Source organism: Vicugna pacos, chromosome 21, assembly GCF_048564905.1.
Source record: "Vicugna pacos chromosome 21, VicPac4, whole genome shotgun sequence".
NCBI lineage: Eukaryota > Metazoa > Chordata > Mammalia > Artiodactyla > Camelidae > Vicugna > Vicugna pacos.
This window is the reverse complement of record NC_133007.1, coordinates 13,809,950-13,825,598: the sequence shown is the minus strand read 5'-3', so window position 1 is coordinate 13,825,598 and position 15,649 is coordinate 13,809,950. Positions and strand designations below refer to the sequence as shown.

General features: G+C 47.4%; 1 protein-coding gene across 1 annotated transcript; it reads right to left on the bottom strand.

The window, feature by feature from the left end:
* Positions 1 to 4,447: 4,447 nt before the first annotated feature.
* Positions 4,448 to 14,285, bottom strand: MYOC (myocilin). Its single transcript, XM_006211118.4, has 3 exons — positions 13,603 to 14,285; positions 6,914 to 7,039; positions 4,448 to 5,410 (listed from the first exon to the last, which is right to left on the bottom strand). Exons 1-3 carry the CDS (start codon positions 14,162 to 14,164, stop codon positions 4,626 to 4,628), a joined length of 1,473 nt encoding a protein of 490 aa, XP_006211180.1. The 5' UTR covers positions 14,165 to 14,285; the 3' UTR covers positions 4,448 to 4,625.
* Between the last annotated feature and the right edge of the window lie 1,364 nt (positions 14,286 to 15,649).

Below are 15,649 nucleotides of genomic sequence, written 5' to 3'. Positions count from 1 at the left end.
GGTTTTGGGTGCTCAGTTAATAAACAATCTAAACAGAGTTTGGGCTTAGGGTAGTAAAAGAAAAAAGTAACAAGGTTTGTTTATACAGGTTTCTCGGCCTGGATGCCTTGTCTCCGGCCATGAAGGGAGTCCTTCTGCCTCCAGGTGCAGGGAGGTCGTCTTTCCCGTGAGAGATTGGCTTCCTGCTCTCAGAGAGACAGAAAGGAGGGTCAGAGTGTGCCTCTTGCATGGGCTGTTTTTTAAGTAACTTTAATTCAAGATAATCCATTTGTCATTCAGGCACGTTTCGGGGTGGCCTGCCTTGCAACAGGGCCATCTTTTACTGCGTTCACTTCTTCATAGAGTCCTCACGGTGCGGGCCTTCTCTCTCCAAGCCTGCCTTTCTAAGAGCGCTCAGGTCCGCCTGCCCGCAGAGTCAGCGGGCTGTGCTGTGGATGCGGAAGTCAGGCTCCTTGTCGGCGACAGCAGCAGGGGGCAGGGGGAGCTTGCCTGGCGCGCCTGTCACTGCCAGCGGGGGGCTCAACCCACACACAATCTCATCCTCAGACAGATAAGGAAAAAACCTGCACTGTCCAATAGGGTAGCCACCTGTGGCTACTTAAACTTAAATTCATCAAACTTAAACGAAATATAAAATTCTGTTCCTCGCACTAGCCACGTTTGCGGTGCTCAGTAGCTACCTGAGACTGGTGGCTCCCATGTTGGATGTCGCAGATACAGAACACGACTGTCAGAAGGTTCTATTAGTGCTGGAACGGAGGGTGAGTGACTTGTCTAAGGTCACACAGACAGTTAAGAATAGAATCTAGGATGGGAAATGGCAGGAAGGACGATGCCTTGTGGTAGTTTTATTTCCAGATGTTTCTTAGCAAGTTCCGGGGTGTTTTTTTCTGTGCATTCATTTGTTCAAAACAAATGTTCAGTTCCAACTGTGCGAGCTGGGCATTGTTCTAGGGACATGTTACTGAGCAAAGTAATCAACCCCTTCCCCGCATGGAGTTTGCAGTCTAGTTTGGGGAAGACTGACAAAAAGTACATACAATTTAAAAACAGTGAATTCTAGCATGGGTCAGGAGATGATAAATGTAAGGGAAAAGAAGTGTTACAGGGTAAGGAAGATTACAGGAGGCGGAGGAAGCAGCAGGTCAGCTGCAACTGTAAATAGGGTGGTCTGGGTAGGCGACATTAGAAAGGTGATGATGTTTGAGTAGACTTTGAATATAGCAAAGGAGTTGAGTGTGGGGGGCATCAGGGGCAGAGGGAAGAGTGAGTGCAAAGGCCTTGAGAAAACAGTGTGGTTGGTATATCCAAAGGAGGGTAAGGAGACCAGTGGGGCATGGCTGAGGTAGAGTGAGTCAGGGGCCATTAGAAGGTGAAGTCCCAACAGGTGGGGGAAGGCGAGAGGTCACGTGGGGCTTTGTAAGGAAGGTGAATGATCTGGGAAGGCGTGGAGGGTTTTCAGAAAAGGAGAAGTGCGCTCTGGCTGCTGGGTGAGAAGAGGCTGTGTGAGGGGAGGGAACCGCATCCTCTTCAGAGGCCACTGCAGTCATCTAGGAAAAAGAGGATGATCATTTGGGCAGGTAGCAGCTGGGATGATGAGAAATGTGGTCAGATTCTGAATATAGGTATTTGAAGGTGGAACCAACAAAAGTTTCCAGTGGATTGGATGAGGAGTTATGAAAGAAAGGAGTAAAGGGTGACCCCAAGATTTTTGGCCTGAGCAGCGGGAGGGCTGGACTTCCCATCAGCCTCAAGATGAGTTGATTTGGTGTGTCCAGTGAGGGAGGGATAGGAAAACTCAAAAATTCCATTTCTGTTGGCTTATATGCCCTCATAGACATTTACATTAAGGTGTCAAGTGGGCAAAGGAATATATGAGTCTGGAGTCCAGGGGTAGTCTGGGCTGGAGATGTAAATTTGGGGAGGTCATCAGCTTGGAGATGGAGTTTAAAGCCATGAGGCTAGATGAGATCACCAGAAGAATGAGTGGACAAACCCTAAAGGGAGCCCTGGGCTGCAGCCCCCGATTGTGTGAACAAAGGAATGAGCCTTGGGCTGGAATGGGAAACAAGTTATAAAAGGCTGCAGACTCAGAGGTGAGAAGGCTGGTTAGCCAATGACGGGTCAGACTCCCCAGAGGGGGGCAACCTAAGACAGGCGCAGCCGCCTGAGTCAGAAAGAATGTTGTCAAGCAGCTATTTTCCATTATGTTCCGCCCTGATAAGATGGAAGGCTCACTGGCTCCATGACGAGCGTAATCTATCAAAAATATCAAAGGATCTTAAGATCCTGACCTTAAAACAATCTGTGCGTCTAGGGAGTCATAAAATGTCATACCATAGTTAAACATTTTCCATATTGTTCTCCTTTGCTTTATAAGCCTGTGCAGTTTAATAAACTTTTAGAGTAGCCATCAGCTCTCTCCGCATACGGTGTGTGTGTGTGCATTGATATTGTGATGCCAACACTGGGGCACTTCAATCTTAAGAGATTGAGGCTCCGTGATGGTTAATTTGATGTGTCAATTTGACTGGACCAAGGGGTGTGCAGATTAAACATTATTTCTGGGTGTGTCTGTGAAGGTGTTTCTGGATGAGATAAGCTTTTGAACTGGTGGACTTGGTAAAGTAGACCACCCTCCCCAGGGTGGGCAGGCATCACACCATCCAGGTAGGGCCTGGAAAGAACAAAGAGGTGGAGGAGGAAGAATTCACCTCTTTTGCTCCCTGCTGGCCTGTCTGAGCTGGGACATCGCTCTTCTGGCCTGACTGGGATTTACATCATTGGCTCCCCTAGTTCTCAGGCCTTTGAACTCAGACTGAATTGCCCCACCAGCTTTCCTGGGTCTCTGGCCTGCAGGTGGTAGATCCTGGGACTTTTCCACAATCGCATGAGCCAAAATAAACTTTTTAATAGCTGTATCTGTATGTCTATCTATATATCTCCTGTTGGTTCAATTTAACTGGAAAACTCTGACTGATACATGCTAAAAGGACGAACCAGCAAACAAGCAAACCAGGAGGGAGCACTCTGTGGTGCAGGAGGAGTCGAATGTCCTGGCAGCTAAATGAAGTTTCCTTCTTCCTTTACCCGCTCCTTCCGCCCAAAGCCGGAAGCAGTGGCTGATGGAGGGAAAGGAAACACGGGCAGGGCTGTGCAAGCAGGGTTTGTGTCACCTGTGTGTGTGTGCTGTGACCGCTCAAAGGTGTCACCTCACCTTCCACGTTTCACTCAACACCTGGCAGCTAAAGGTGTTTAAAGGGTGAATGAATTCATGCCCTCTGAATTCTGGGGTTTCCAGTCTTCAAGCGTTTGCTACCAGTGGAATAGAGTTTTAATTCCCAGTTGCTATGGGCTGAGTTGTTTCCCCCTCCACCTAATTTCCATGTTAAAGTCCTAACCCCTGGTACCTCAGAATGTGACTGTCTTTGGAGATAGACCTTTAAAGAGGTAATTAAATTTAGTAAAGAGGTAATTAAATACCTTAGGTTTGCTTCCTTGAGGTTGTGGCTTATAAAATGCATACCCATGACAGCAAATAAGAACCAAAATAGAACTAGGGTGAAAGAGGGTAAGTTGGGGAAAGATGAAAAGATTGTTTGAGAAGGACCAGAAGCATAAGAGATGGGGGTGGGAAGGTGTGGAATCCACTGTTTGCCTGCTGTCATGGTGAGCAGCACCTCAAACCCAGGTGTGAGCCTCTCAGTTACACACACACAACACACATACACACACACAACCCAACACAACTTTAGCATCCTGCAATCACAGCTCCCAACCCAAAGGAATTATCTGGTGGTTGAAATCTGCACTCTTCTCTTCAGCAAAGCAACCCACAAAGTTCAAGGAGACTGTTATGTAAGATTATTTTATTTTGCGGGGCAGAGGTTCTATACCTGTACCTCTGGATGACACTTGAAGCATTAGAAGCCAACTATAGTAAACACATCTTATGTGTGTTCAGCGCTGGTGCAAAAGCTGCTCTTCTTCCTTTAGGCTCACTGTTTGTTATTGTAGCTCATGGTAACCAGGCAACGTGCAAGAGTGAGGGATGGCCCTGGGGTCCACGTGGGGCAACATGTTTTTCCCAAACTCTTCTCCACACATACTCTCTTCAGCCAGTAAGGGCCATGTATTGTTTTTTGTTTTGTTGTTTTGGGGGGGTATTTTTTGGGGGGGAGGAGATAATTAGGTTATTTGGTTTTTTTAATGGGGATACTGGGGACTGAACCCAGGACCTCATGCATGCTAAGCATGCACTCTACCACTGAACTATACTGTCCCCCCTGGTGAGGGCCATTTATAAAAAGCCTTGTGGTTTTCGTGAAGAAACTACTACGCAATACAGCTTTTGCCTTAAGTCACCAGAAAAGTTAAACTATTTTGATTAAATATCCCTTTAAGAGCTGACAGAAGTAAAGACTATTACAGTGTGAGATTGTCTAAATCCCCAGATGGCTATTCCCGCCCAGTCAGCCATGGTGATGGTGCACATTCTTTTCTTTCGGATTAATCCAAGCTTGGAAAGCGGAGCGAAGCTGCATGGGCGCTGGCTGGCTGGCTCTCCCCCCAGGGGCCCTGAACACCATCCCCTTCTGCCTTTTCTGGCAGCACTTGGCAGCTCTTCACACCTTGGAAAGCCTGATGTCGTAGGTGACCATGTTGAAGTTGTCCCAGGCAAATAGCTTCTTCTCCAGGGGGTTGTAGTCAATCATGCTGCTGTACTTGTAGCGGTTCTTGAAGGGGACGGTCAGGGCCTTGCTGCTCCCCGTGCGGGTGTCGTAGGCGAAGTTGACGGCAGCATCGGGCGACGAATAGCTGCTGACGGTGTACAAGGTGCCACAGATGATGAAGGCGTTGGCGACTGACTGCTTCCGGATGTTAGTCTCCCAGGTTTGTTCAAGTTCCAGGTTCTCTGGGTTCAGTTTGGAGAGGACAATGGCACCTTTGGCCGCCTCGGTGCTGTAGATGACCCAGAGGCCTGTCTCGTCCACGGCCAGGTCGATGTCTGTGTAGCCACCCCAGGAATAGGGGAACTGTCCGTGGTAGCCAGCTCCAGGGATTTCCCTCTCGGCCTTCAGGGTCTCGGTGCCCAGCTCATACCTGATAAGCGTCCTGGACTTGGCTTCCTGGAAATAGAGGCTCCCCTGGTACACCACGGCGCCCGTGCTTTCCAGCGGCCTGGGCAGCACGTGCACCTTGGAAGGGTAGCCCTGCGTGAACTGGCTGACGAAGTCGTACTCAAACACCTGGCGGATGTCCGTGCCCACCGTGTCGATTCTCCACGTGGTCTCCCGGGTATAGGGGTGGGCAGCCTGGGGGTCTCTCATCCACACGCCGTACTTGCCTGTGATTGTTTCAGCTCTTCTCAGCGTGACAGGCTCTCCTACCCACACAAGTTCTCCACATCCTGGTGAATTAAGACAAAACCCACTTATCTACCATCTTTCCACAATGTCAAAGCAGGGCAGAGCTGGCAGAAGTGAAAACCCCAGGGACAGATCATCTGGGTTTAAGCCCAGGCCTTGCCACCCACTGGCTGTGTGGCTTCCAATAAGTTACTTTGCTCGCTCAGATTCACTTTTCTCATTCGCAAAGGGGGACAATAGTAGTGTCTTGGGTAGTGGGCTGTTGTCAGTTTTAAATGTAATTATACATGTTAAGTGCTTGGTATGGATCAAATGCCCAGTAAATATTATAAGATTAATACACGATCTGAATTGAACCACAGTTGGCCCTTAAACGACACAGGTTTGCACAGCACGGGGTGTAATTACATGGCATAGATACTGCTTCTGCTTGGTATCAGTTATAAAGATGAAGGAGGGCTTCACACTATATTTGAAATAATCGACTTAAGCTGGACGGGGTCTCATGGTGTTTGTTATATTACTTTTTATGACTTTCAGGTCTGATTTATTTCATTATTTTAAAAAAATTAGACAAAAAATCAAGTCCTTGTAATTTCTATAAAACAAAGATTTTTAAAGCCCTTCCCCCAATGGACTACATATTTCAGGCATCCTTTTGATACAATAAAACACGAATATAATTTTAAAGATGGGGAGATGATTGAAAACTTATACTTAGCCGAATCATAACAAGTCTCTGTACTTTAACAGGCACCTCAATTACCTCATAGAAGGGGAAACTTTGGGGGAGATAAAGCTCAGTGGTAGAGCATGTGTTTAGCATGCAGGAGGCCCTGGGTTCAATCCCTGGTACCTCTCGACATAAATAAAAAATAAGCCTAATTACCTTTCCCCCCACCCCCAAGAGAAGGTAGAAACTCTTTGCTGCCAATATCTCAGGGAATCATATTTTGAATATTTCAAAAACTCCCCATCCCATGCACGCCCTTCAGCGCTAGCATTAATTGTCAGTAATGTGAGTAGTCACTGTTTGTGAAAACCAGTCTTTGTCTTAAAAATCAGGCTTTCAGGGAACATCGTGGAGAGGGGCAATCATACTTTTCCTAAGTACCCAACATTTGGAAGAGATACCTTTAGTAACCGACAGTGTGCCGGGGTGGTGCAAGATGTCCACTTGGCCTCAAGATAACAATATGAAGGGTCTACTGAAAAATGTCATTTTTCATGTGAGATCAATTCTATGTGACAACCAAGTAGGTGAAACATACACACCCCTGATCTTCCCCCAGGGCAGCCCACTCCCCATCCCAAGGGTAAGGCGATAAGATAAAGAACTTGGCTAGGAAATGTTGACTTCCTGCCAGCTGCCCTGGAAAGAGCTGAAAGGGGGTTCTGTTCTTTTTCCCCTTCTCTGCCTCTGCTCGCAGGGAGGTGCCTTCTCCAACCCTCCCTCCTCGTAGTGGGCTGACCAACTCTGAACACAGAACCAGACACAGATAAGGACCACATGGGTACAGAAGAGAAGAAATTTAACTCCATACCATGGCCTTCCTCTTCACTCCTGGGACGACCAGACGGACTCTCCTTCAAGATTCGTGAAGCAGGAACCTCAGTTAACTCTGACTTCAGTTCCTGGAAGTCCAAGTTCTCCAAATTCCATTTAGAAACTATATTAAAAGAAAGAGCGAAATCATACTGTGAGGGAAAAGGTCTAAGGATGGACTATGTTGAGGATGGTATTTAAATAGGCTTCCAAAAATATGCCAGTGTTTGAGATTTGTTTTAAGATAATAGTTGGGGTGGGGGAAGGGGAGGAGGAACAGGGACAATGAAACAAGACTGGGCTATGCTGACAACTGTCAGAGCTGGGTGAGAGGTACGTTGGGGTTTGTATTATTCTGTCTACTTTTGTGAATGTTTGAAAAATTCCGTAGTAAAAAGCTCACAAATAATATATGGCATAGCAGTGTGCTAGCACAGGGTAGCATATTCAAAATAAGCTTGTACACAGTGAAAATAATTCCCACCAGGAGCTCTGATTTATGAGTCAGTGAGGTGTGATGCAGGGACATTGGGAAGATCCTCAGCATCTTCTGGGATGCCTGAAATTCAACAACTGACAATTTCCTGCATGACTTAATTTTTTTCATTGTCATGACGCAAATGTTCCTGGAAGAAGTAACATATTAAGCTTTACATGCTCAACTGAAATATTGTGTCAGATCTCTTTCCAGGACGAGTTTTGAACAAGGAAGAAAATGTGCGTCTGATACAAGTTATTTCACTCTGTGAACGTAGCTAGGATGGTCATACCATTCAGTGATCTACTGAGAAAAAGATGTATATTGAGAAAAGTAGATACATACGCTTGCAAGTCAGTAAGAAGAAAATTAAGAAAAATGCCCTCTTTAACCGCAGCGAATTTAAAAAAAAGTGAGAAAAAGAAACCCAGATAGGCATTTCCCCAGGTGACTTCCTTGAAGATAGTTACGATACTGGCACTGAAATATTGAAAAACAGCTTCTTTGTGAAAAGAGATGATTAAGTATTTACACTCTTTCCATATTTCAAAGCAGTTTTATAGAAATCATTTATGTGATCTGGTGCCTTCATATGTTTTAGAGAAATAGAAATAGGCTTTAGCACTGCAGTCTGCACCTAATTTAATTACTGCCACCATGTATTAAGTTCCTCCTATAAGCCAGGTACTATGCTAGGCTCTTGCTATCATTACCTCTATTCCACATAGTAGTCCTGAGGGGGAATGTTATGCTCATTTTGCAGAAGAGGCAACTGAGGCTCAGAGAGGTTAAGTAACTTGCCCAAGGCCATACAGCTGTTAAGTGGTAGGACTAGGACTTGAACCCAGGTCTGCCAAGATTATGGCAGTTGTGAACCTTTCCACCCTGTGGTGGAGACGTGTATCAGTTATAAACGTATTGCTTTTCAGTGCCGAACTGAACCCTTCCGTAGACGCTCTCTGAAAAGGCATTTCTCCTTTAGAGTGAGCACAATGTTAAGCTCTCTCAGTAGAGGGCGCTGGAGGGACACTGTGGGGTGGGGGGGGGTGGGAAGGAGGCGGTCTCCTGCAATTTCCCTGCAGGGGCTGGGCTGGCAGCCCGCAGGTGAGGACATCTGGTGGAGTCTGGCCCCCATGCACAAGCCCAGGATGTGGTTCCTCTTTGACCTCGCAGCCTGGGCTCAGCCACAACCTTTCCACAGCCCTCTCGACATGGTACCCAGAGTCCCTCCACAGGGACCCCGGGCAATGCAGGCTCCTGCAGCCTGTCTCAGTCTCCACTCACTCCCTGCCTGCACTTGGAGGTGGTCATTCTGGCTGCAGCCTGGGCTAATCAGCCAGCATCTCTGTTATCTGATGGGCTGAACCCCACCCTCCTCAAGGAGGCCTGAACCCCTCCCAAGTCTGTCCTTCCTTGGTACCTTCCCTCAGCCCCCCGGTGCCATGTGGAGTTTACTGTATCCCATAGTTGCTCTGTCGTCAGCGAATTCTTTATATTATACATCCCTGACTTAGCTTGCTTTCTGTTTCCTGGTTGAACCCAGACTGCTACCGCAGGCAGTAAAACAGCCTCGGAGATGTGCTCAGCCCTTTGTGGGGGGGCCCACTCCTGGAGCTGACTCAGTTGCCTCTGAGTGGCTCACACACACACACACAGCTCCTATGTGGCGTCCCCATCAGAGGGGACACCCCCTCCCGTCAGAGCCATCCTCCCATCAGCTCTTCCTCCCCGACTGCGAAGAAGAGGAGGCACAGGTTCCTGGATGGTGCCGAGTTCCTTTCCCGGTCCCACCAAGGCCCTCTGACCAAGGGGTCCTTCTCTCTCCCCCACCCTAAACCCCTTTAATCCCTCTTTGCAGAAGCCACACCTCATGTGCTTTCTTTGGAGTAAACAAGAGCCACAATAAAACATAATGCCGGGAAATGGCTTCCAGAATGACTGCAAGGCCAGTGCTCAGTTGGCAGGTGGGATGGTTGGATTACAAGCCTGCTGGCTGCTTCTTGGCTATGTCAGCCAGGAACACCCGCCAAGGGTCAGACTCCCAGAGTAGGGCCGTCTGTCACGAGAACCGAAGCCTGTGGGAGAGGATGCAAGAACCAAAGGCAGGGAGGTCTTTGCAGGAAGGGGCCCGGACTGGGCCAGAAATAGTAGCTTCCTAGTTCAGTCCTGTCATGTACCAGCTGTGTGACTTTGGGCAAGTTACTCAACCTCTCTGAGCCTCAGAATTCTTGGCTCAAACTATAAAGAAAACCTCAGTAAAAATGTATTAAAACTAAAATTTCTCTGGAATGTTTCAAAATCACTCAAATTTCACTCTGACTGTGGGAGGAAAAACAAAGATTATAAAAAGATTTAGGCCCATATTGTATCAGACAGCTAAAAAATTTTAGGACTTTTATTTGTTTCTATTAAAATTCTGTCCTTCTGTGGCTAAAAAGTTCATGCCTATCACAAATTTCTGAAAGTATTTTCTGCAGGCTCTGTCATACCTCCCTTACCTTTGCTTTATAGACACCTAGTGAGCTTAACCTAGGAACTGAATTTATTAACTCGCTTGCATATCATATACATATATGTCTATATGTATATACAAATACGCAATATATGTATAATGTATATAGGCTAGCATGACATATATATGCAAATGACATTGTAATGACTTTTGTAGTTATTTTCTATCACTGCCCGAAAAGTTAGGTCAGTATTATGTAAATGAACAGGATGAAGGAAAACAAGGGTGCCCACATAATCACCGGTTGTCATGAACACTCTAGGAAAGTGAAGACTCGCAGACAACTGTCCTGGGTGCTGCCTGTCCCAACACGGGCCATCTCTAGAATCAGTGCCTGTTACAGAAACGTGTGTACATGTTGATGTCTTGATCATTTTTAAATAATAGTGGAACTCGAGCAAAAGAAGCCCTTTGTAGCTCTAATCCATCCACTGGGTGCTCACGCCGAGCCAGGCGCCCGCCGTGCTGGGCGCTTTGCCATGTCACCTCCTTTTGGGGGCATGATTCTCCCCGTCCTGTAGGTGAGGAAATGAAATCTGCAGTGTTGTGCTGAGCAATCTGGTGCCCCTGCTGAGTATCTTGCCCGCCTTTTTCCAGCCATTGTTGTGGTAATCTGCCTTGCACAGGTGTCACCTGCTGGGACCTCACCTCCCCTGCCCTGCCCCAGCTTCTCTGCAAGACCCAGCCTGGTGCCTAGACCTGTGCATCACGGAGGTGCGTTACACCCCATGGGTGACCCTTGGCCAGTGGAGTATGGGATGCAGGGATAAATGCTCCCCTCCTCTGCTGCATTCTGCACAGCTCCTCCTTTGCCAACCACCGTGGGGACCAACTGGTGAAGGCCCCTCACCCCACTCCTTGTTGGTTCTTCCTTCCTTCCCTGTCCCACCCCGTTCTCTTCCCTGGGCTGGTGGCCCATATAAGCACTGCACACAGGCCCTCAGCTCAGGCTCTGTTCTCTGGAAGGACCAGTTCAAAGTAGAGAAGAAATAAAGGGGAAAGTGGGGCTTCTCTTGTGACACTATCACCAACTCTAATTTAGCTTTGGGTAATCTACATTTTCTACTTTGGGCTGATTTAAAAGATTTCCAGACATTTCACTTCAAAACTATTACTACAAAATTTTATTTGGGTGTATTATCTCGACTCACATACACACACACACACACACACACACACACACACACACCCCTATAGACAAGTGATTTCCATGAATCTAAGGAGAATTTTTTTCTATATAACAATTACACTATAAAGAAAGTGGTGATGACACTTTGAGTTATAGGTGGAGTAAGAAAAAGGCCACCTTCTCAAGCCTTTCCCCTGCTCACTCGGCCTCACTAAGCCCTCACACCCCCACCCCTACCCCTCAGTTATTGCCTCCCCTACATGAAGCACAGCCACACCTAATCCCAGCCGCCCCCAACACCCCTTTACCCCTCAAATCTAGAATCTCAAAGCTCACCTTTTGTTCCAAGCACTTCTTTCTTTGACGTTTAAATGTAGCTTTTCAGTCTTTCATCTTTAGTTTCTCTAAACTAAAGGTCACTTCAGGGTCCTGAAGAGCCACTGAACCTCACGGAGAGGGGCCTGAATTCTAGTCCCAGCTGGGCCGCCAGTGGGCTGGGTGACCACAGACCGCTGAGTGACCTCTCTGGGCTCCAGTTCCCACATCTGCACAAATGAGCTGCAGGTGTCAGATGCTCCCTAGGCCCCCTTCCCAGCTCTGCATTCTTGTACTAATATAATTTCCTGCTGACCAAAAAACCCACTGCTAGGAAAGAGCTTCCAAGTCTGGAGTTCACTATAATGGGTTGTTGTCTTTATTTCGAAAGCAGAGCGGCTGGAAAGGACAAAAAGAAATGTAAAATCGGAGAAGACATCGAATGAATTTCCAAAGACTTGTTAAACGACCACAGACAATAACTCCCCTCCACACGTGTGCGCGCGCCCACACCCACACGCACGGATAGGTTTTGTTCATCCAGTCAACAGTCTGAAACATGTAACAGCTCACAGCACTTCTGCTAATGATGATTCTTTCATTTGTGTTCAAAGCCTTACTTTCAACAAGTCTCAGCTCCACCTCGGAGCAGCTGTCCGACCTGGGGCTCCTCCCTTGGCATCCTGGGCCCTTACTTTCCTTTGTTGTAAAATTTAGAATTGGATCTCTTCCAACTCTAGCAACATAGGATTTTTCAAAAATCTTTTATACCTTCGAGTGATTTCATTGGAACCCTGTGGAAAACATTATTCACAGGAGGAGTGTTCACGGCCGTGCTATGAATGAGAAAGGAAGGCGCAGAGGCTGAGTGACTTGCCCGAGGTCACACCAGGCACCAACTCCTGGGTTTTCTGACCTCACACCTGTGCAGGTCGTGCCTTTCACACAGAAAACATTTTTAGAAAATGGTTTCCCATCATTTTATTTTGAAGATTTTCAAAGCTTTAGAAAAGTGGAAGAAATAATACAGCCAACGCCCCATGGGCTGTGCACTTAGTTTCACCAACTATTAATATTTTGTCACACGTATTGTTTTTCTTTCTCATTCTTTACATTATTGTCTCTGTCGAACCATTTGAAAGTAAACTACAGACATTCTGCTGCCTCGCCCTTAAGTACCTGAGTCTAGAACTCCTTAGAACACGGATATGCTTCCGAACCACGATACCAGATCTCACCCAAGACGCTGAACATTAACTCAGTAACACAATTGGATAAATTATATCCAAATTTCTTCAAGGATCCTGAAACCATCTCTTGTAGCTTTGTCTCCCTGGATGCAGGAATCACTCCAAGGTCATGCACTGCATTTGGTCACCACATTGGTTCAGTCCCCTTTAATCTAAAGCTCCCCAACTCTGGCCTCCCCTTTTTTTCTTTCTTGATGTCCAAATCTTTGAAGACTCCAGACTAATTGTCCCACAACTGGATTTGCTGCTAGTTCCTCCATTGTTGGAAAACTTATTAAACAGAGAATGCTGGGGAGCACAGTTTCACAAAAAGTGACACAAAAAACAACTATTAGGAAGACTGTGCCCCCTCCCCCAGTGCACAGGCAGGGACTCACCTTTGGCAGGGGCCAGGATAAATGGAGCAGCATCTGAGGCAGCAAAAGTCACCTCAAAGAGTGGTCCAGTGACTTAAAAGCAGAGACTCTCAGATGGGACCAAAATCAGGAAAATTTCCCAAACAACATATTGAGGGAACCCACAAAGGCTTGCTGCCTCTTTATTTTGCCAAGAAAGGACAATAAAAAAAAAAAAAGCCCTACCACCTATCATTATTCCATAAATCTGTTGTCAGTTCATAAATAGAAGTCATTTTAACCACGAAAGGGAAGAATCCACAATCTCCAAATGATCCACAAAAGGACAGCTTTCTGAAGGGGGGAGTTGGCCACTTCGTACTGATCATATATATACGCACCTCGCCTGGGCCTTGCGTTTCTCATTGCACCATGGGCCACGCTGACTGTCACCAGTAGGCTCGAGAACCTGGAACCACTCACCTCAGGAGAACCACCAGGAGCTACATTAGTAGCAACATGTGAAAGTGATTGCTTTGCCCTCCTTAATTTGTCTGCCTCGTGCTAGATGTGTGGTCCCTGGGAGAAAGGAGGGGACAAGAGGGACAGGCCTGGGCCACGTTTAACAGGTCACCGTGAGCCATGTCGCTGTCACCCCACATCCTTACCTTCCCTGGAGCCTGGCGGCACGTCCTGAGAAATGCTGCGGGCCTTGGGGCACTGGTCCCTTCTCAGTCTTGTGACCTCCTGGTTGCTGCTTTCCAACCTCCTGGCCAGATCCTCATTCTCCGCCTCCAGTCGCCTCTTCTCCGCCTCCAGAGCTGACTTGTCACGGACGAGGTTGCTGTAGGCTGTCTCCAGCTCCCTGGTTTGGGTCTCCAGCTGTTCTCGCTCCGTCCTCAGGGTGTCCAGCTCCCTCTGCAGCCCCTCCTGGGCCTCCACGGGCCTGGCAGCCTGACCTGAGGTCAGCCGGTGCAGGAGGGCCTCCAGGGAGCTGAGCCGGGCTTTGGTGGACTCCAGGTCTGCACGCTGTTTACTGCTGTCTCTCTGCAGGTCCTGGATGGCTGACATGGCCTGGCCCTGCTCGGGGCAGCTGGACTCACTAGGGCTGGCCACACTGAAGGTATATTGGCAGCTGCCACTCTGGTCGTTGGCCTTCCAGAACTGGGCTGTCCTGGCCCCCACGCCCCACACCAGACAGGCCAGCAGCAGCAGCTGGACAGCTGGCATCTTGGGCCTGCGGCGGCAGCAGTGGGCACAGGAGCCCTCAGTGCAGAGGCTGGGCGAGGCTTTCTCTGGAACTCTCCCTACGCTGCGAGGTGTCTGGATGGGTGGCCCTGCTGGTTCCTGCCCCAGCTCCAGAGAGGTTTATATATACTGGGAGCCAGCCCTGCATGGGGGGGGGGGAGAACGAGGGGGCCACGTGAGGCCGGGTGGGGCCATGCATGGTGGGTGGGTGGGGTTCACACTGCCAGCAAGATCCTCAGAAAATGACCTTCCAGAAGTCTGTTTTGAATTTCTTTGGAAAACGAATGTCCCACTTTACCCACCCCGCAGCCCCGTAACAGTCCCTAAATATCCCCACCCTGTTTTCACACATACGCTCATACCCACCTCATCCAGTGTGACTCCCTGGGTGCTGAAATCATAAAGATTTATTTCTAGTTTGTATTTCCGTGTACTCTGCAAACCTTATTGAGACCTTGCCCTGTATCAGACACTGTGCTAGGAAACGAGAATGTGGACATGCCTAAGACACGGTCCCTTGTCCCTCCAGCAGTGACAGAGATGAGTAACATCCAGCCAGAAAACAAGGGCAGCACGCCACCAGCTTCGGGGAGCAGCTGTCCAATGGGAGCAGCTGGGAGAATTCTTGCACTGCCCCTTGCTTTAAAATAAGTGTGGGTGTATGCCTCGGAGAACTTTCTTCTTCTTCTTCTTTTAAAAATTTTTTCCTTGAGGGAGGTAATTAGGTTTGTTTATTTATTTACTTGATGGAGGTACTGGGGATTGAACCCAGGACCTCGTGCATGCTAAGCATGCGCTCTACCATTTGAACTATACCCTCCCCCAGTTCTTCTTTGTTTTTTTTTAATTTTGGGGAGAACTTTCCAATTCCAGTCTTGCACCCCTAGCACCAGCATGAAGGCTGGCCCCCAGACTAGTTCTTACCGTGTGTATGTGCGTGCGTGCAAGCAAATGCCTTAAAACTCACTGATGAAATCCGTGGAACCCTTCAGAGGAAGATGTTTTTAAATGTATAAATTATATAGGATTGCAAAAGAAGCACATGATATTGAAATACTACAAACAATTCTTGAATTTGAAATATAGATGTCCTTTATGAACATATTAAAAACAAGTTCTTGTGCGGGGAGGGTCTAATTTCAAAGCAATTTTGAGTGCAAATACTATTGCTTGGTATTTGCAACAATTGCGCTAAAATGTCAAATGTCTGTGATCTCTAATGGTGGTGACAAAGTCACAGGTACTAACACAGCTTTGGATTTATCACTAGATCCATAATGGAATGAAATGTTAAACTGAAATTTCAGTTAGAAGGTGCTGAAAATAAAAACCTGATTTTTTTTCCCCATCCCAAATCATGGGCTTTCTGGACCCTAGGTCAATAATCCCTGCTTTTTATTGATAAACCTAAAAAGAAAACAGAAAAAAAAATGGAAAAACCACCAAATATGCCAAGAAGAGGTTCAC

Excerpts from the sequence above, each read along its gene's own strand:
- MYOC (XM_006211118.4), bottom strand. The coding sequence starts at position 14,164 with ATGCCAGCTGTCCAGCTGCTGCTGCTGGCCTGTCTGGTGTGGGGCGTG. Across the intron at positions 7,040-13,602 it reads GCCGCCAGGCTCCAGGGAAG|TTTCTAAATGGAATTTGGAG; the intron begins GTAAGGATGTGG and ends CTTTTAATATAG. Across the intron at positions 5,411-6,913 it reads GAGTGAAGAGGAAGGCCATG|GATGTGGAGAACTTGTGTGG; the intron begins GTATGGAGTTAA and ends TTAATTCACCAG.